This window comes from Diceros bicornis, chromosome 10 (assembly GCF_020826845.1).
Source record: "Diceros bicornis minor isolate mBicDic1 chromosome 10, mDicBic1.mat.cur, whole genome shotgun sequence".
NCBI classification, from domain to species: domain Eukaryota; kingdom Metazoa; phylum Chordata; class Mammalia; order Perissodactyla; family Rhinocerotidae; genus Diceros; species Diceros bicornis.
In genome coordinates, this window is record NC_080749.1 from 69,848,586 (window position 1) to 69,870,004 (window position 21,419).

Here is a 21,419-nt window from a genome sequence, read left to right on the forward strand (position 1 = left end):
GGCCTATTGAGCTAGAATACGGTGTATTCTTAAAAACTCCCCCAAAGGATTTCTTTTTTTGGTGAGGAAGATGGGCCCTGAGCTACCATGTTTTACCAATCTTCTTCTTTTTTTTTTGCTGAGGAAGATTAGCTCTGAGCTAATGTCTGTGCCGGTCTTCCTCTATTTTTTTGTATAGGGGACGCCACCACAGTGTGGCTTGATGAGCAGTGCGTAGGTCTGCGCCCGAGATCGGAACCGGCAAACCCCAGGCCACTGAAGTGGAGCGCGTGGACTTCACCACTACACCACCGGGCAGGTCCCTTCCCTAAAGCATTTTAATGAGAGCTCCTCCACACCCCCACCAACCTCTCTCCCATCTCTACCTCTCTAGATGGCCGTAGGGGTCTTCCCATGGGAGGCAGTTGGTGAGACGTCTAAGTGCATGACTGCCAAGCTGAATGTAAGGGAGTGTTGCAGACGACTTTTGCCAGGGGCAGGAGTGTAATGAAGGGGGAGTTAAGGGGAAATTTCAGGAACACTTGGTTCATCTGTGGGTCAGCAGATGTCTGGGTTGTTTGAGACACAAGATACTTAAATTAAAGGGATGTTAGAGTGACCTAATAATCCAACAGTATAATTCCAGAGCATTTCTACAGAGTCTGGAATTAAGAGTTAGGAGAAGTAGAAGGGAAGTCCCATGTTGTTTGAGCAATAGCAAGCTTGTTTTGGTTAATCAGTTTGAAGTATAATAGTGGGGACTGTTCCATGATTTTAGAGTTTGAAGGCATTATAAAGGGAATTCTAGCTTAGTCTTGCAGGCAGACCAAGGAGCAAAGGAAAGAAAGGAACTAATTACTGTCCTCTCTGTGTTCAAATCATTAACAAATATTTATTAAGGGGCAGAGTGTGCTGGATTCTAGGGCTATAACTGTGAACGAAGCCTTCTTCGTCCCTGTACATACAGAGCTTGCTTCGAGTCTAATGAAGGAGGCAGATGACATGCATTTACAACAAAGGTGACAAGAACTGTGCTGGGGGATCTAGAGGATATGGAGGAGGCATGATGTGACCTGAGCCATACATGTGTGCACGTGTGTGTGTGTGTGGCAGGAAGGCTCTCCAGAGCCTGAAGGATGTGTGAATGTTATCCAGGTGAGAGGGTAGATGGGATGGGGTTGTAGAATTGAGGGAGGTGAGAGCGAGCATGGGTCATAAAGAAACTGAAAGTAGTTCAGTCAGTCTTGTGTACGTGTGTTTTGGAGGATGAGAAGCCATTGTTTGGGAGAAGGGATGAGAGATTAGTTGAAGACTAAGAAGAGAATAAATAATGTATGACTTTGGAAAGATCTGTTGAGAATTACGGTCTTCTTCCAGATCTGGGCTTCTTAACTATTTTATGTGCTATGGACCCCTTTGGCAGTCTCATGAAAACTACCTTCAAAGAATAATGTTTTTAGTTGAATAAAATAAAATACGTAAGATTAAAAAGGAAACCAATTACATTGAAATGCAGATACCAAAATATTAAAACCAGCTTTCTGATATAGTAATATACTAAGTGCTTCTTTATTGATGGCTTTTTTGTGTGTGTGTGTGTGTGTGTGAGGGAGATCAGCCCTGAGCTAACGTCCGATGCTAGTCCTCCTCTTTTTGCAGAGGAAGATTGGCCCTGGGCTAATATCCGTGCCCATCTTCCTCGACTTTACATGGAGTGCTGCCACAGCATGGTGTGACAAGTGGTACATCGGTGCACACCCAGGATCTGAACCTGCGAACCCCAGGCCACCGCAGTGGAGTGCGCACACTTAACCACTAGCACCACTGGGCCTCTATTGGTGGCTTTAAGTAAGGTTTAGCAGTGAGTCTGATGAACACAATTTCAAAACTGTGGTTAGCATAAGCAATATTCTGAGATAACGGTACCAACTGTAATGTGACAAAAACGTGGATTAGGTTAGGGTTTGTTGCCTTTTTTCCTAATTGAAGGAAATTCTTTTTCAGTTAGAAGTTTGTGGAAATAAGTTTTGCCATCTGAATTCATGAGCCTCCAGAATTCTGTCCATACTCTCCAGGTAAGAGCTGTTAATCCAGAGCATTGTGAGCCGTGAGAAGATTTTAAGCAGGGAGTGAAATTATCTAATTTATTTTAAATAGAGCCCTCTGTCTCTATAGGAAGCTGCATGGAACTGTTTGTTGTATGTACTGTAAGGATGTTGCAGAGAATGTCCTTCATCCTGTTTTTATAGTGTCCTGTTTGTGAGGACTCTGGTGGAAATGTTCTATGACTTACAGTGGTGGTTACACAACTGTAAGGGTTTGTCAGAAAAGGATGAATTTTACTGTATGTAAATTATATTTCAATAAGCCAGACTTTAAAAAATGCTATCAGTTAAATTAATCAATGCTCACAGTCAATATGAAAAAAGAAAAAAAGACTTTATGTCAGAAATTGGAGCGTGGCACACAGATGCCAGTTTGCTAAGTCTGGAATATAATTATGTGCTGTTAGAGCACAGGGCTAGGATGGTTTGACCCTAATTCTTTTCCTTCTACCACAAGGAGTGCGTGGGCCTCTTGAACCACAGGAGGTAAAGAAAAATCTCTTGGGTTTGCCAGAGTTGTACTCATTCTTTATGGTTCTTTGGGGTACCTTCCTTGCTACCTTAAGACTTTGAGGAAATACACTGGCAGCTGCCTTCCCTCTGCATTTATTCTAGATAAAGACATTGATATTCAGTATGATTGGTCAAAGTGATTCTTTACATTAAAAAGAATTTGGAAAGGGATTAGCAAAAGGGACATCTGTGATTGGTCTGGGATGGGTGAGGGGAGAAGTGCAAATGTGATTAATATTTTGAAAATCTACATTTTGTTATATTAAATGCTGCTGATTTGCTACTAGTTGGCAGGAAAAAAATATTCTGGGGTATAGTTGATGAGATTGGTAGGATGGAATCTCTCTAAGGGAGAAGGGAGGTTATATTAAAACCTTTTTTCTCTTTGAACTCTTTTCCATCAAACATTAGCCTCTCTGTTTGGCTTGCCTGGGGGACAGGAGATGGGTGGAAGAAGCTAGAAGGGAGGACTCCAGAGGGGACTGTCATCTCTGACTCTGCAGTCAGGGCTCACCTTGGACACCAGCCTCAGGACTTTTCTGCAGTAGGTCATGGCAGATGCCTGGGTACTGTGACTTCCTCACCTGGCTCAGCAGCTTCCCTAGGGCCTGGCAGACATTAGAGAGCTCCCCAGGTCCTGGGCACTGGGGATCTTACACTATTAGTAGGACAGCAGCTGGGCAATGGCACCACTAAGGATCCAGTTGGAGTGAGGCAAGGATCATATGACCACCTGGTAGACCACCTTCGCTCCCCCATCACCAGAGAAAACTGAAGGGATGGAACTTTTCCTCATCCTAAACCCTTGTCCCCAGGCTCAAGTTGGATTCATGGGGCCAAAGACTATTAGAGCGGGAAAGAACCACAGGGCCCTCCTAGTCCAACATCTTTTAGAGATGAAGAACATGCAACACAAGGATTAAAGCACTCACCTGAGGCCAGTGCTGTTATTCTCTTCCCAGTCATCACTTCATGAGATTTTTACCCATGCATCTGCTTTCAATGCCCATAATCTCAGTGCGATTCGGCCAAGATACCACCACGAGTGACTCTGGAGCCCTCTCTCTAACAAGAGGCGTCCTTGGCAGTGGTACCAGCAGCTGTGAACCCCAAAGTTGGGACGATGTTGACATGGCAATCAAGAGGATTCATAATTCACCCCTGGACACCCTGTGAATTGCTGCTGTTAATGCCCCCTCATTACTTCCTTCTTATGTCTAGTGTGATGATTCTTACCTGCGAGAACTCAGGACACTAGCTTATTTGGCTTTTCCCTCAGGCTTTCCTGCTGAGTTTTTTTTTGTGTGTGTGTGTGAGGAAGATCAGCCCTGAGCTAATATCTGTTGCCAATTCTCCTCTTTTTGCTGAGGAAGATTGGCCCTGGGCTAACATCCGTGCCCATCTTCCTCTACTTTATATGTGGGACGCCTGCCACAGCATGGCTTCATAAGCAGTGCGTAGGTCCGCACCCAGGGTTCTGAACCTGCGAACCCCGGGCCACTGAAGTGGAGCATGTGAATTTAACCACTACGCCACTGGGCCAGCCCCCTTCCTGCTGGTTTTTGAATAATGTAGGTATGATTTTGTTATTCCTGATCTATTCTGAAATCTTAACACTTAAACCTTCCAGAGCCAAATTGTAAGTAACACGTGAGAAACAAAATCAGAAATGAAACAAATACATACAAACGAGTCTTTTGTTAATATTATATTAACACTGGTTTCTTAAAGTGTCTTATCTTGCAAGTTTATCTGAAGCTTTGGTTTTAACATTTCAGTCACAACACTCCCAATTGGGGGTGTCATGCCAGTGAGAGGAGAGCTTCAGACTTCAACCATTTCCTGGAAACCGGTATATACAAAGCTGAAGAAATAAAATGTGATTGTTGACAAAGATCAGTCCTTAAATTTTTTCATTTGCTTCCTTTTTTTGAGTGTCAAGAGTTTATCCCATTATTCAGCAGAATATGGAGACTTCATCTAAAAATGAAAAATGAAAATGACCTTTGAGGAAACTATTGTTTTGCAAATAAATCACTATTTCTTAGGTAAACATCCTCTTGTCTGCTAAATACTCCATAATCTTTCCACTAGTTAAGTATTCACAAAAGTAATTGGGATTGATCAGTCTAAAATAAAAGGCACCTTTTAAGTAGATGAAAACTGTTTTAAGAAGGCTTATTCATCCCACCAAAAATGTAATGAGGAAATGGGTGCAAAGTGTAGCAAAAGTTCTCCTATAACGAAATGATTTAAGGACAACTAACATTGGAATAAGCTGTCAAAGAGGAGTATGGATATTCCATCCCTGGAAATCTTCGAGAGAAGGACTGAAAACCACTTGATTTTAGCCAAATAGAAATCTCTTGGGGCTCGGGGTCCCTCCAAGATACTAGTATTCTGACATATGTTTATCCTCATGTAAATTAGGGGTTTGAACCACTTAATGGTATTGAGGAATAATAACAGGATGCATCCTAAATCACGTTATTGCATTTAAAATTATAACTCAATTCCCTGAAGAGTATTATTATTGTTATTCATATACCACTTGAAGAGGCTTCAGGGACTAATAATGCAAGTAACAATTAATCAAGAAAAACTGGAATTTGTAGTGCTTGAACTGCTAAAATAAATATTAAACTAAGCTTATAAATATTGACCAATACGTGTTGTCTGCTAAAGTGGGGAGAGTGGTGGGGCCAATGGTGGAAGTAGGGACAGAGAGTGTTGAGTGGGGTACAGGAATATTTTGCCCTTGGGTGGCGTGGCTTTCGATGGAAAGAACTTAAAGCAGTTCAAGTAAGCGAAGGTGTCTGTTTTCAATGCCCCTAGTATCAGCATCACACAGGACCATACAGATACCCCTTGTGTTCTGTTTATGAATTTGTTCCAACAAATGTGTTTTCTCACTGCCGGGGCAGAATCACACACCACCTTGGCTTCCTTAGAAACGCCCTTGACCAGCAGTGGAGAAGAACGGGAACATACCGCAGTTTCGATCGTCGTGGGGCTCAGGTTTTCTCTCAGCACTGCATATACGCTTGGAGACATGGGAAGAAGGTCTGATGGAGACTGTGGCTCAGTTGAATCACTTCGGCTTAAAGAAATAACAAGGTAAGTATTGAAAAAGATTAAAAATTAATAGTTCATGGTGACTTACTGTGTCAGGAACTCATTTCTAGGGCTTCATCTGTTTGTGACACTGAGATGCCTAATTTATCATTTGACATCAGAGCGTTCAGCCTACTCTGGAATATACGGCATATGAAAGGGCCCCTTTATTATTCCAGTCATGACAGACTGGGGTGCGTCCTGAAGACTAGCTTTATATATTAAAGGAAATGGGGCATTGAGCATTAAAATGCTTTATTCTCAGTTATATATACTCTGCAATACCCTTAAGTTTTCTATAGGAGAGCTTTTTTTTTTTTTGATAAATTCAATAATAAATATTTTACACGTGACTAAGATTACTTACATTGTTGAGACGGGGATAAAAACAGAAGGAACATAACCTTTGTCTCCTCTTTCTGTTGGTCTTGAAACTAGAAAAGAAAGGCACGATGTTGGGGAAAAATGTTATCCATATTACTGACAAAATTAGAAAAAAGTTTAGAAAAATATAAGTAATGCTAAAAAGAAGAGAGAAAATACAATTGTTTAGTGATTCACAAAAATTTTTAGTTGAATAGATGAAACAGTATTTTAGATGAGCATAAAATATGCAAGAAGAGAAAAATAAATCTCTTGGTAGGCCTAATCTGACTTTACATATTAATGTCTGTAAAATGCATGAGAAAAACTGGGAATCAACTATATTACCTGCCTTCTATGTTATGTTTAAGTTTAATTATAAGGACTGATTTATTCATGTATTGGGGGATTTATAGTAAGTCAGTTCTTTTCATTAAAACTAACACCAATGATAATCTTTAATTACATATGTTTTTTAAGCACAGACATCAGTGTTGCTAAAAGTACTACTGTACTGTAGTATCAGTAATGTGCAAACCTCACCCTGGAAACAGTCCCCAAATTTCTCTGGTATATGGTGTTGAACTTGTGCTTGGTCCAATTGTAATTTGGACCAAGTGTAATTTTTTAGCTTGTAATTTGTTGCATTGACATTTGTTATTTCAGTCGAACAGCTGTAGAGACACTTAAAAGCCACCTTTTTTGTTGTTGTTTTCTTTTATTTTTTTGTTTGTTTCAAAGGGGGGTGAAGTAGGTCACCTTCTTTGAGTGACAACTGTAGGACATTCCACAAGGTGGGGCTCATAGATTTAGTTGCTATAGATGAACATTTTAATGGATTGTATATACTTTCATTAAATAAATAGAATGGGGAACTTATATTACAATTATTTAGCTAATTTCATGAATGTTCTTTCATGTATTCAACAGATATTTGTTGAATGCCTATTTCGGCCAGGCATCATGTTAGGCCCTTAGGATACAACCAGGGAAGGCAGGCATGTCAAGACTTGTTATTGGTAGGCTAGGAGGTGGGGGGTGTTGTACAGACCCCTTTGTCCCCTCTCTGGCAAATGTATAATACTCTCTGAGTTCTGAGACTACAGTAAGGTAAAAAATATACAGCTTATAAACCCTGGGCTTCTTTTGCAAAAAACAGACTTGCCTAACTTTTAACAGCTTTCTAATCATTACCTCCTCTTTCTTTTGCTCTCCCCCAGTTACAGAAGTGAAGTCAGAACCACTCCCATTTTAGGAAGGAGAAAACTGAAACTCTACAAGTGGCTGTGGAAGGCCTCCGTGGCCGTAGTGAAGTCTGGTTACAGCCACTGATTACTAACGACTCTGCTGGAGTTGAGAGCCCCAGCCGTCCCTTTTCAGGAACTGCTGACACACCACTTCATTTCTAAGGCTTTGACCTCCACATACCCCTTAGCTCTTATAACGATCAAAGTCGACATAAAAAGAGGAACTTCATTTACTTTACTCCAATATGAGGTTGTTTTCCAAAATCTTAAGAAAAAAAGCCAACAGAAAGCACCTAACCTTCGCATGGCTGGGAGCTGTAGTGTTTACCGAAGGCTTTGTCTTTGGGAATGTCAGGATATAGGTACTTCAGAGGGTTTTCAGGAATGTTTTCAGCCATAATAACCTTGTAGTCTCGAAGGATGTCAGCGAATGGCAGAGCAGACAAGCGGCCTTTATTGTAGGGTTCTACAGAGTGGAATCTCACTTCTCCTGGAGAAAGAGAAAGCAGGGGGAATATTCAGGTTCCAGCAGGCATTATCTGTGGCCATTCTTTCTGCCCACATTATTTATGTCACTGGTTCTAAAACTATGCCAGCACTTCTCTGCAGTCTGGACCATCCAGATTGCCATGTGATAGAGGATGCCCACACGGGCTGTGAGAAACTCATGGTACCTTCTTCTGGGACAACTGTAACAACTGAGGTTCAAACCCACTGAATGCATGAGAAACAGAACCACACGCTATACACTTCTGAACACTGAAATACCAATAACCAAACTCAATACTAGTTTTACATGAACAAACAAGAGTGAGCATGTACCATTTTCAGAATGGTCCACCCAGGTGAAAGTTATTCCTCCAAGGTGGCTTTCACTGAATCTTAACAAAAAAGTTCCAGGCATTTTATCCTTTAGCAAGAGTCGTTCCTTCTCTTTGCTAACAAAGCCCATGACATACCTAAAAATAGAACAATGCATAGTTTTATCTGATCAAAGACTGTAATTTGTTGCATTTGCATGTATTTCATTCACAAATAACAGACCTAAATTTTGTTTTGAGTATAATCAAATGTCAATGGTACCTGAAATACTCATATACAGATTAAATATCAATACTCTACGAAGAGTGTAAGAAACTGCAACTGTTTCCACCGCCCATGACACTAAACATGCTTAAAAGGAAAAGAAAAGAAAAACAAAGAAAAAATTCAACAGCATAAAAAAAAGAACCTAAAGAACTTATGTGGAAAATACAGCCTGTAACTCACCCGTCAATCCAAAGAGGAAGAATGTGTTTCTTAATCAGATCCAATATTGCTTCAAGCCATGTCCAGAAGGTAAATGATTTACCAGGTAAGTGTTCCTGTTGGAGTAAACAAACATTTCAGGACAATGATGATTTCAATAGCAATGTTGATATAATAATTCAGGTTCCTTTTTTCAATGAAATACCTCCTTTAAATGAGACAACACTTTTTGAGTTTCTTTTTAAAATAACCTTATCCAGGAAATCCTCAACATCCCAGATGATGATATGGAGGCTTAAAAAGAAGCACTATTACAACAAAACTAAAAAAATTATCTAAATGATGTTCCCCCTTCCCTGTTTGTACCTTGCAGAACTTGGCCCAGGTGAGATGACCATCACTGTAGCTAGATTGGACTAAAATGAAAGAAAAGAATGAGATTTTTATTAAACAATTAGACTCTTCAATTTGGTGCTCATTTTAGATTCCTCCCCTTTTTTCAAGCATTTCTTAAGCACCTGTTATGGGTCTACAGTGTACTTAATGCTAGGAACAGTAAAAATTTAACATATCATAAAATTTATTATCCAGGAAAGAATTCTTTTTGTTTTGGTGAGGAATATTAGCCCTGAGCTAACATCTGTTGCCAATCCTCCTCTTTTTGCTGAGGCAGATTGGCCCTGGGCTAAAATCCATGCCCATCTTCCTCTACTTTATATGTGGGATGCCTGCCACAGCATAGCTTGATGAGCGGTGCATAGGTCCACACCCGGGATCCGAACCTGTGGATCTCGGGACACTGAAGCAGAGCTCTTGAACTTAACCACTACACCAACAGGCCAGCCCAAAGAATTCTTTTCGATGGAGGAGGCAACGATAACTTTAGAAAGGGGGTGAGTGTCAAGGACCAGGCTGCTGTGAGTGGATAGGATATAAATTGTCAGAGGAGAAAGAAGAGGTCACGCCAGTAGCAACAATAATGTAGGACGAGGCATAGTGCACATGAACATGGCTTATACAGGAGACAGTAAGAGCAGCCTAATGTTGGTGAATAAACATTATAAAATAAATTTGTTAGATGTAGCCAGATTACCAGAAGCCTTGACTATTACCATGAAAGAATGGACTAGAGATCCATTAGGCAATAAGGAGCCATTGACTGTTTTGATCCAGGGCAGTGAAAAGATACAAGAGTTTCTATCTAAATTTTTAAGGAAATTATACTGATAAGAATAATTTGATAAAGATCTGAAAGGATATAGCTGCCATCTATACTACACATTTAAAAGCTTTATTCACTCATTAACAAATATTTATTGAATGCCTACTGTTGTGGTTCATGAATTAAATAAGGATCAGAAAGGATATTTACATTAAGTAAATTTGGTAATATTCCCCAAAGACCTGATTTATTTAAATACCTATTGATCAGAAGATAGTAGATACAAGTGGCAACCCAGCATCACTTGTAAGTCAGACTTAACCAAATCACGCACGATTCCACTACTCTGCTCAAATGCATCTGTGGCCCCACTTTAACTAGAAACGTAAACAAATCCAATTTTAACTCTTTTTTTTTGGTGTGAATTGTGTTCACCCCAGACTTGTCAAAATGTAGATATCTTTTTTCAATTCTTTTAGGAAAAGCTTACACCATAGTCACTATGTGGAGTATCAATGGCTCTATTTTGCAAACTTTAGAAATATCAGTCAAAACTGAAATTTTTCTTGATGTGAAGGATTAAGTATTACTTGGGTGGTTTATAATTTCTCTTAAATTTCCTGGTCCTGGAATCAGCTATTTTACAGTTGGTTAATGACCCTTGTGATATTAATATGAAAGATCAAGGCACCATTAAGGTTTCACATTACATTTGGTGGAAATGGCACAAGAACACTCTGGAGCTGGAATGTGGAATGGAAAGGAAGGGGCTTTAGAACTGGACAGGCCTGGCCTGCATCTTGGCTCTGCTATGCACTAGCCATGTAGCTGTCGCAAGTCACTTAACCTCTGAACTTGAGTATCTTCATCTATAAAATGAATAGAATAATGAATTATCCTCATGATTCTGCCTTAAAGAACTTTTGTGAGAAAGATAATATAGCATTTAGCTCTGTGCCCAGCAATATAGTAGGCGCTCAATAAATTGTGACAATCATTATTATTATTAATAGTAGTAATATAACCCTGGTTCTTTAAAACACTTGAGTAGCAAAAACAGGGGCAAAGTCCTCCATATCTACCAGCTCTCACCTGTAAGCTTCTCTGCCAGCATATTGAGTTGATCTGAGTTAAGGCCACGACCAACATATGATGAAAACTGCCAGCTCATCACTTCCAGGAGTTGACTCAAAGTCGCAGATGGAGGATTATTAAAGAAAACCAAGTTCTGAAATAGAGTTGTAATGATGATTATATTTATTACTCACATTGAACACACTGTAATTCAATATATAGGATTCCTGATTTAAACTCTTTAGACCAACCTAAATTAACAATACAGAATATTGTCTCAGCTCTGTTGTGTTTTTTAATTAAGACCGATTTTGTCTTTTCCTAAAGAGTTCTTTGTTCCTTGAGTCTAATATAATATACAGCTCCATCTTATCCTTAAAAGAATCATTGGGCGTCTCTTTAACTTTCCCTGGACGATGGACTATCAGTCAACTTGTACAAGTGTTTAACACTGTCCAACAAATAATTGGACAGATACTCTTTTCTGAATAATATTAATCTTAAAAAAAACTTATAACGTTATTTAATTGGTTTATCATGGGTTGGTACAAGTCATACCTTGACCAGACAAAGCATCCCAGAGCACAAAAACAGTTAAGTCCCCAGCTAAGGAAGTGATCCTACCACATGAATTCACAATTAACCTGGGACTCCTGTTTCATGGATAGTATAGTAGTCTTTTCTTATTTTTCTATAGACAAGAGAATCTTCTGTATGATCAACCACAAACAAGACTGTTTGTACCAGAAACTGGGTCAACAATAGTGGAACAGAAGCCTTTGTCTCAGATTACTGGAAAGCAGAAGGTGTGAAAGCCAAGAAAGATGTTCAAAGAAGAGCAGGAGGGGAAGCAATGAGAATCTAGAACAGCACGGGGAGAAGGCCTTTGGCGAACACGGAGGAAGCCTGGCAGCAAGAAAAGGAGCCAATTCAAAGGATTTCGGAAGGTGGGAATAAAAGAAGACACAGCATCCAATAAGGAGTGGGAGATAGGAAGGGGAGGAATGGAGAGAGAATTTCTAGAGAGACAGTTTTCCTTGAACCTGAGAATTGTGTCTGGATAAATGGCCAAAAAGCATAGAATATAATCAAGGTCTAGGAGGTTAAGTTTTGAAGCAGAATAGAATTAAGCAGAGAAGTCAGAGTTAGTTGTTATGCTGGACTCTGTAAGTAGGCTGTGCATCTACGTTTTAGGAGCTGTATAGGATCTATAGCTCCAGATTCCTCATCCAGTAGCAGAGCAGAATCTGGGATGGTTAGTGTGACAGCTTTGGTGGCTTGCTTATAGAAGAAGGATGCCAAAGAGAGCTAAATGCACAGCACTGCGCTCTGAGGCTGGAGGAGAGAGAAGTATCCCATCTTCCCTCGTCCATCCTGCAATGGGATGAAAAGCTCTGAACGTGGCAGCTCCTAGTGGGGAAGGACGTTTAGTCTCAAGAGTGTTGGCTGTTCTTGGCTGTAAAGATCAGGTGACTTCTCTAGCGAGTTCTGTTCTTCTCACTGCAGGCTGAGAGGAAGTGAGGCACAGCGTGCCCCACAAAGCCTTCCTCTCTGCAGTTAATCACTCTCAGATGCCAGGGCACCGGAGGATCAGAAGGAGTAGGGCTGAGTCATTCTCCATGCTGTTTCCTTATTAGGCATATTAAATAAAAGGGAAAGAACTTAGAGCTAACTCACTATGTCTCTGTTCTTATCGCTAGGACCTCAGGTAAAAGAATTCTTCCATTTGCTTTGAATTAAGAAGAAATGTTGTTATTTACAACTGACCTATTTTCTCTAGACCTTGGTGGTTTCCAGGACAACGTTGAGGTTTTGTAAGGAGGAACAAGGGGAAGTGCTGACGCATCTTTTTTGCCACTCCCTTCCCTGGTCGTCTTTTAAGAAGAGCATCTATTCTCTGCTTGCTTTGTAACTTGAGGCCAATTTTCAATCAATGTCTCAAATAACCACCAGATGGCATTAAAACCCAATTGGAGCCTAGAATGGATTAACTCTGTAATCAAATGTATTAAATCTGTCATCAACTCAATAATCTTTTTGGATTAAATCTATAATCAACTCAAAAATTTGTACAGTCAGAATGTAGTTAGGCAAGATTGATGAATATTCTAGTCACTTATTTGGAAACCAATTCTCTCCCTTTGTAGAAGAGCCTGTGTGGAGTTGTGGCCAGAGTAGTTGAGGAGGTAAACACAGCAGTCAGACATCAAATTCTAGAACAAGGAGTCTCCCCACAGCCCAGTTAACAAAGCCACAGGATGGCCCTGGAACTCTCTGTGATGCACACAGTTGGGAGCTGACCAGACCCTCAGAAGTAACAAATAGCTGTCTGTCACTTTTGCTCAGCCAGAACTCTCTCAGTGTCCAAGTACGTGAAAACATATTACTTTAAATACGACATGAGAGAGGAATCATATAGCTAAATATATTGGAGTTCTGGAATAAAACAACCCACAAAGACATGCCATAATTTATAAATATATATATCTTTTGATGCAGATGGGTTTTGTTGACAAGAAAACAAATAGAATTAAAGGAGGAGAAATAGGAATGGATGGTCTACCTGGGAATCGTTGGTTGACACATTGTACCAAATGATGGATGCCCAAGCATTAGGTAACTGGCTGACATTGGAAATCATCACCACAGGTAACGAGCTGGTCTGGTTTAAACAAACAAAAAAAGCGTAGTTATTACAGATAGTCGCAGCTTACATTGATTTTACACTTGACCCTCTCCCCTAAAGGGCCATCTCAAGCCAACCCTGCTCCTCCAATCCTGGTATCTACATTGCCCTTGTCACTATAATAACTTGCGAAGGCACTGGAACTTTCTGAGCATATATGAGTCAAGGTACAAGGAGGAAAGAAGCTATAAAAACAGGAATCCTTTCAGAGTGCTCAGTCAGTCGGTCAGCTTCTCCAATATCTTTCCTGACACTGTGTAAATATTTATACTTTCTTATATCACTAAATTCCCTAAAATGCAACTAATTAGAACTGGTATTGATTTAGCAACTGTCCTCCTAGAAAGTTACATTAAAGAATCTAATTTTAAATTTATCTCTGGAATGGATCAATATATTCAAATTATGATCTAACCTCTAACTAATGTCAGTACCAGACATGGGAGTTTTAATTGTAGAAGATGGAGAGTAAGCAATTTTGGAATTCAAAGCATTATAGGAGATAGAGCCGCCTGGTCTTTGTAGAACTCAACTTGGTGCTATTGGTAATGCAGTTTCAACCTGATGGAATAAACAGGCTGTCGCAGGACAGTCTGGGGACAACTTAACGTTAATCTCTTCCCAATAACAGAGGTTAGATTGCTGGAGACAGGGAAATCCCCAGTTGAGGCACTCAATAGCTCATGGAAACAGAAGTTTAGGGAAAAGAGATGAGGAAGGAATCTACGGAAGCTTTTGTGAACATGTTTGCGTTCCTTCAGATAGAAGAGCAGGGGCCGGCCTGGTGGTGTAGTGGTTAAGTTCACATGCTCCGCTTTGGCGGCCTGGGGTTCACTGGTTTGGAATGCTGAGGCAGCTTCCCATATAGAAGAGCTACAATTCTACAACTATGATACACAACCGTGTACTGGGGCTTTGGGGAGAAAAAAGAAAAAAAAAGAGGAAGATTGGCAACAGATGTTAGAGCAGGGCCAATCTTCCTCAAAAAAAAAAAAAAGGGCAAAGGCAGAACTCTAAAACAATGCATCGCACCAATAGGACCATATTCAGGGTGTGTGAAATTGTGTTTGTTCATTCGTGCACACTCATTCATTCATTTATTCAACAATGTTGAGCATCCACTATGTGCCGGGCATTGTGCTGGGCACTGGTAAGGGAGGGACAAATGAGGCCCGATGTCCTGCCTTCAAGGAGCTTATAGTCAATCATGCTCAATTTAATCCCCAAAGTGTCTTTATTCCTTCTTTGAGTTCAATGGTGACTGTTATAAGACAAGCAAAACAATGTACTGTTAATGTTCCCATCATTTGTCTTTGCTCTTACATTAGAAAAACCTTCCTTCTGAGAGATTTTTATGTACAAGTTAAATTTTTGAAAATGTATCATTACATGATATGGTTAAAGGATATTCTTTTTCTTTAGGCTTTCCACTGAGTATCCTTGACTCAAGAAATCCCAGAAAACAAATAGACAAATACACAACCTGGGCAACAAATTATTCAATATATATTGAGTTCATAATGCCCATCAGACTTTATCATTTATATTTAACCAGAATAGTATATGTTGACTAATTAGTGAATATTTGACAGATTGATTTTCTAAATTAAAACAAAAATAATGAATAAGGAATGTACTAAAACCTAGAAAAGACAGCTTTCATCTACAAATGCTGACCAATTCTTGAAAATATCATTAATAAATAGCAGATATTCCTTGAAACACCTACCTCCAAATCTATGGTCAGGCCATAGAGGCAGATCTGTGTCTCAAAGGTTATGGAATGAAGCTCTTCAGTCACCATGTGACAGCCCTAAGGGAAAAAGAAATAAATTGTTATCATACAAATACATATTTGCTATCTATTAATAGGCCTGCTTCTATAAAAATTAATAAAATCTTAAAGTAAATGCCCCTAAACATTCCCTATTATGGAACATTCCATCTTATTATTTTAAAAGTTATTTAGAGTATATACAGAGTCTGAGAAATCTCCATTTCCACAAATGATTTTAAGCCTCCAAAACATTATAATGTCTGGGTTTTAAAATTCCAGCATATTTTCATCAGTTGAAATTCGATGAATATCATTTTTTATTTTTAATTTTTGGAAATTAGTCCTTTTGACTTACTAACTATTAATAAAAGCAAACTATGTGTGTGCAGATATTACAGAAACAAGTCAGTATCATAATGAATTTGTTTAAAAAGAAAGCAAGATTTCCTTCTGGTTAAACATGGTAGGTGGAAAACATGGATTCTCCTCTCTTCCCTCCAGGAACATCAATAAAATAACAGCTGGAGTTTTATTTGCTTTCCAATAAAATAAAACTGTGATCTAGATCCCCGAGTGAGAGGTAAGCGAGGGTGAAGTGAGGGTGGCAATAAGGGCAGTGTGTCTCAGGACCAGGAATTGGAAGCATTGAGCTCACGGATGCTGGAGAGTGAAGAGAGCTGAAGAGGAGGAGCAGATATGAGGCCCCAGGCTGTGCAATGAGGTCCCCCCTCCTTCCTGGCAGGGGACAGGTTTACTCTCTAGAGTGGATGAACCAGAAGAACTAGGCAGGCTCTCTGCATTTTGGATACAAGGCCAAGCTGAGGGCGGGGGTGAGGTTCTGTGCTGAAGAAAGATCCTGTAACGGTTTATGGGGAAGCTCGTGCCCCTTTCTCTGTTTGACGTCTCCAGGAAAGAAATCTGTGAAGTGGACCAGACCAAGGGAGACAACTTACAGATACTGCCTTTGAGGGGTCCCCCAAGGAGACAGCCAGGTCCTAATAATCACCCTTCAGTCTACAATTCCCACCATGCACACACAACTTCCAGTTTTTTAGTGCCCTTCTCTTAAACATAAACAGCAAGCTAATGATTGACAAGCAAACATTTGACAAAGCCTCTCACACGAAACACAGACACAAAAATCAACAACAATTAACTCAGAAAAAATGTGTGCGTAGGGGGAAAATAGATGAAATAAGATAGGCAAAATGTTAATCATTGTTGAAGTTGGGTGATGTATGAATGAAGGTTCATTGTATTTCTCTCTCTACTTTTGTACATACTTGTGTATATATATTTTGTTCATTAAAAAGTTCTTAGGGGCTTGCCTGGTGGCGCAAGTGGTTAAGTGCATGTGCTCCACTGCGGCGGCCCGGGGTTCGCCGGTTCGGATCCCGGGCACGCACCAACACACTGCTTGGCAAGCCATGCTGTGGCGGTGTCCCATATAAAGTGAAGGAAGACGGGCGCGGATGTTAGCCCAGGGCCAGTCTTCCTCAGCAGAAAAAAAAAAAAAAAGAGGAGGATTGGCAGATGTTAGCACAGGACTGATCTTCCTCAAAAAAAAAAAGTTCTTAATGATATTTAAAACACTGTATTAATATTTTTACAGATGTAACAAATATATTATATCAATGAAACAAGAATAGGATGCTATCAAAAGGAATATTCAGAGAACAGTAATGAACAATTAAAAATATAATAAAAGAAATATACAAGTCAGTAGAAGGAGTGGAAATAGGGTGGAAGAAATGTCTCAGAAAGTAAAACAAAAAAACAAAGAAATAAAAAATAGGATAGAGAAGATAACAAGTAAAGAATTAATACGCAAACTCCAACAACAAACCGGTGGAACTTCCTGAAAGAGAACGGAGCAAATGGAGTAGAGGAAATATCAGCACAATCCCATGGTAACTCTCGTATACTGCTGATGAAAGTTTGTACAATCACTTTGGAGAATAATTTCTCAATATCTAGTAAACTAGAAGATGCACATAGCCCATACACATAAATTCTTGTCATATATAGATAGGCCAAAGAATTTCTTGCGTTCATGTAAAAAGAGACATCTAGAAAAATTTTAATAGGAGAGGAATGTTTGTAGCAGCATTGTTTATAATGCTAAAGTTATTCAGCCATAGAATAGCTAAATATATTGGGTATATTTATAGGGTAAAAAAACCTATAGCAGTTGAAATGAATAAGCAGTTGAATGATCTAGAGCTACATGAATTACAGTGAATTTTCTGGAAACTACTGGAGGGGGTCTCTCTAATAAAAAAGAGAAAGTAAACCAAGAAAGAGGAAGACATGAACTCAGCCAGGAGACAGGGGAGGGACTCCCTGGGATGAAGGCAAAAGAAAGTTTCAAAAAAAAACTCCAAAACAAAGAACAATTGTGGGCAACCAGCTCATACTGGAGCAAGAGATGGAGGGTTCCTGGAGGGATGTTGCCGAGAAAAAAGAAAAAGAAATTCAGATTTACATGTTTACTCATATTACAAGGAGTTTTCTAGTTCTGGAGGGAAGTTTGAGGCTATATGAGTGACAGAAACATAAAATAAATTGATCAAATAAAAAAAAACGAGGCAACTAATAAATCTAGGGAAAATTAAAAGTAATAGAAGAATGGAAATACAATCATACTATGCTATATGGCTCAGCAGTTAACAATTTTTACATAATCATAGTATAATATAAACACTGAATATATTGACTAAAGCAAAATATGTTATATATATGATATTGTGAAGATGGGGGAAATTTATATATATGGAGAGCTGGTGTAAGAGAGCCATAGCTTAATTCTTTTATAGAAAGAATTCAGGAGTTAAATGTATAAAATTAAAAAAAAAATCAATTTTAAAAAATATCAGTATTAGCACGATGTTGACAGCTCAAAAAATGATCACCTCTGGGGAGTGGGTTTGGAGTGGAAAGGAGGGGGATGGAAATTGCTGTTTTTCTCTGATGAAATCTTATAGCACCTTGCTATGTGCCCAGGACCAGCAGCATTGTCGCTATGTAAAAGCTTGTTAGAAAAAAGGGATCTCTGGAACCACCCCAGGCCTGCTGAATCAGATTCTGCATTTTAACAAGAACCCCGGGTGGAATTTGTGAGGCAATTATTCTCAATGTGTTGTATGCACATTGTGTTTAGTGTCAAAATGATGTGGAAAATTTGGAGATTGTATAGAAAGCTTAAGCAATTTTAAAAATAAGCCCTGTGGGGAACATGCGAACAGAAGTGGAATTATCTAGACTAGAAAAGTCAGGGTGGGGTTGGAGGTGGCAGAGTTGGCGCTGGGAGAAAGGGAGATCTAATACTGAATATGCGTTAATAACTCGGATTCCATTTGTATTAAATTTGAAATAATAAAAATAGTTCTAATATGATGATATAAGTAACAATTACATGAGGAAGAATTTATTGATATTGAAGAATGTTAGACTTAGAATTTGTTACTGAGAAGGAAGTAGAGAATTGAAATCTGCTCTCTCTCCCTTGGGCTAGATCTGTAGTACTTTACATTGTCTTTGGGTAGTGAGATTCACTGCAGTGGGATTGCTTCTTACTGGGTTAGTAGAAAGTTATGTTAACGAAAATTCCCTTCCATCACCCCTAAAATTACTCCCAGTACATCCAACACACCAAATGGCCAGTCATCCCCTGTTCCCACCATGTTGAAATAAATAAATAAATTGCTGTTTCTTTAGGTGAGCATAAGATGAAGTAGTTGGCTTGTGTTTATGCACCAAGTTGAACAAAAAACACATTTTTAAAACAATAGATCTCACTGCCCTATGGGGTGCTTACACTATGCAAAGCACTGAGACAAACGAAGAATCCACAATTTCATGTTCACTAGCGGGTGCCTTTCACATTCTCACTGAATTCAGTGGTGGACAGGATGCTACAAGCCTGTGCAGAACATCTGAGAGGCCCGGGGCAAGCGCACAGATGGAGACCCACATGCCATATGTCTAGATATGTAACCATTATAAATCAAGTTAACAAACTGTTAACATATGGTCTAGCTTCCTGCCTTGACATCTAAGCTTTCCCATGACCTAACTGGCTAGGTTTTAAGTCCTCAAAGTCCCACTGGAATGTGGTGACTTGGGGAGAGCATGGCCATCCTGGACCACTGCCCACCTCTCTTCCACCTCTGTGAGGGGCCTCAAACGACTAGTGTGGCCCCTAGGCCTCTGCTTGTGCCTAGAAATGTTTGCACTGATGGTGCCATCTGTGCTTCGGAGAGTAGACCTGGAGAAGAGGTCTGCACAGGCCCTGGAAGTAGGCTTGAGGTCTTTTGGGCTGGGAGGTCTGTGGTTCTGGACTCTGGGTGAGCACATTGCCTTGACCCCACAGACATTTTTTTGAAGGACAGCCAAAAGGAACCTTTTTGCGCATGAGGTCCCATCCCTCCCCCATTCTAGCTTCTATAGTTTAATTTATTTGGTTAAATGTACATATGCTATGATCATTCATTATGAGTAATTTCCTCAGATCTTTGAGTTATGGCACCTGTGTTTACCATCCGAAGTATGAGAAACCAGGACTCCACAGACAGAGCAATGACACTCAGGGTTGTCCATTAACTTTGGAAAAAGACTTCATGCTTCAGATATTACTTTACTGAACAGGAAGGTGGATGCTCTGAGATTTGCTCAGTGATTCAAGCTAACTTCTAATGTTTACTTAAAATGCCTGACACAACTGTGAGACACATTTAGAACGAAACCCAGCAAGGAAGCTGGTATACAATACGTATGACTGGAGAAAAGCAGCTTGGACAAAAGGAAGCATCATTAATTTTCAGAGCTTGCATGGCATCAATCATAGTCTTTATTACTTTATCAGGGTAGTCCAAGCCAGGGACACTATTCAATTTCACATTCTCAGGGTCCATTCCTTACAGACTGGGAAAATACCACAAATAATATGCACCATTAACGTCTGTATTAAAAGCTGTTCTAATCATCTGAGATGATTATGGGTTTAAAATATCCATATTTATGATATTTATATTATATGGCATTGAATATTATAACTGTATTGACTGTATTATACTGTTAAAGAAAAGTACCCATTGGATAAACTGCTGAGAAACCAGAAAACTGACTGAACAACTTGACCAGGGCACCAAGTGGAAAAAAAAGACACCACTTAATGAAAGGTGGGTATAAATGTCACTATATTCTTTTTTGTTTCCTCTGCTCAGGGCCTAATAGTACACCCTGGAAACCTAGAATCTGTTAATAAGTGGTTATGGCTTTTGACTTGAAAGAAAACCTCCGCTAAGAAACTATGACTGGGATAAGGATGATTTTCATCTAAATCTCTTGCACGTCTCTTCACAAGCCATAATCTATGATAATGTTGCACATGGAAAGCTATGTGGAATAGAAAACAATTACAATAACCCATTCACTTAATGAATATTTATTGAGTACCTATCACATGCCAGACACTGGGTTAGATGCCGGGAGACAAGGATAAGAGGAAATAACAGTACAATCACGTGTGAGAAGGGCCAGCCCCGTGGCTTAGCGGTTAAGTGCGCGCGCTCCGCTGCTGGCAGCCCGGGGTTCGGATCCCGGGCGCGCATCAACGCACCGCTTCTCCGGCCGTGCTGAGGCCGCGTCCCACATACAGCAACTGGAAGGATGTGCAACTATGACACACAACTATCTACTGGGGCTTTGGGGAGAAAAAAAAAAAAATCACATGTGAGAAGACCTCAATCATGGCATCAGAAGAAATGAATGTAAAATGACGACAATCCTCAGCCTGTCGAATAAAGGGACTGTACAGAGAATGTTGCATAAAAAGTCTACGTTTTTAGTGTTATTCTTGCACCAATGTCTGTCTTTGAAAAGTGTTGCAACTACTTAAAATAGTTCAGAAGGAAATCAACTTCCTGCGAAAGCGCCTGGGCTGGTTGGCGTGTGAGTAGCGTGTCTGTGTTTAGAACACTGAACCTTGAAAGAACATCTGTTTGGCTATTTTGTTAAACGAAACTCAAGCTACCCAGGCTTTACTAACAGCTTCTTTGTGCTTCATGACTTTCCACCACATAAACAAAATTACCTAACACCTCAGTCTGTGGCTAAAACTGTCCTTTATCGGTTAAAGCCTACCGACAGA

General features: G+C 39.8%; 1 protein-coding gene across 2 annotated transcripts in view; it reads right to left on the reverse strand.

Moving 5' to 3' along the window:
• Window positions 1-4,296: 4,296 nt before the first annotated feature.
• Window positions 4,297-21,419, reverse strand: part of STAT4 (signal transducer and activator of transcription 4) — a 92,397-nt gene continuing 75,274 nt past the window's right edge. For both annotated transcript variants that reach the window (XM_058549452.1, XM_058549451.1), the window contains 10 exons: window positions 15,221-15,304; window positions 13,369-13,467; window positions 10,824-10,959; window positions 8,936-8,985; window positions 8,591-8,685; window positions 8,144-8,280; window positions 7,620-7,811; window positions 6,079-6,145; window positions 5,589-5,697; window positions 4,297-4,577 (listed from right to left, as the gene is read on the reverse strand). In XM_058549452.1, coding sequence (XP_058405435.1) covers window positions 4,551-4,577; window positions 5,589-5,697; window positions 6,079-6,145; window positions 7,620-7,811; window positions 8,144-8,280; window positions 8,591-8,685; window positions 8,936-8,985; window positions 10,824-10,959; window positions 13,369-13,467; window positions 15,221-15,304 — 996 coding nt within the window. In that variant the 3' untranslated portion in view covers window positions 4,297-4,550. The remainder of the gene's footprint in view (window positions 4,578-5,588; window positions 5,698-6,078; window positions 6,146-7,619; window positions 7,812-8,143; window positions 8,281-8,590; window positions 8,686-8,935; window positions 8,986-10,823; window positions 10,960-13,368; window positions 13,468-15,220; window positions 15,305-21,419) is intronic.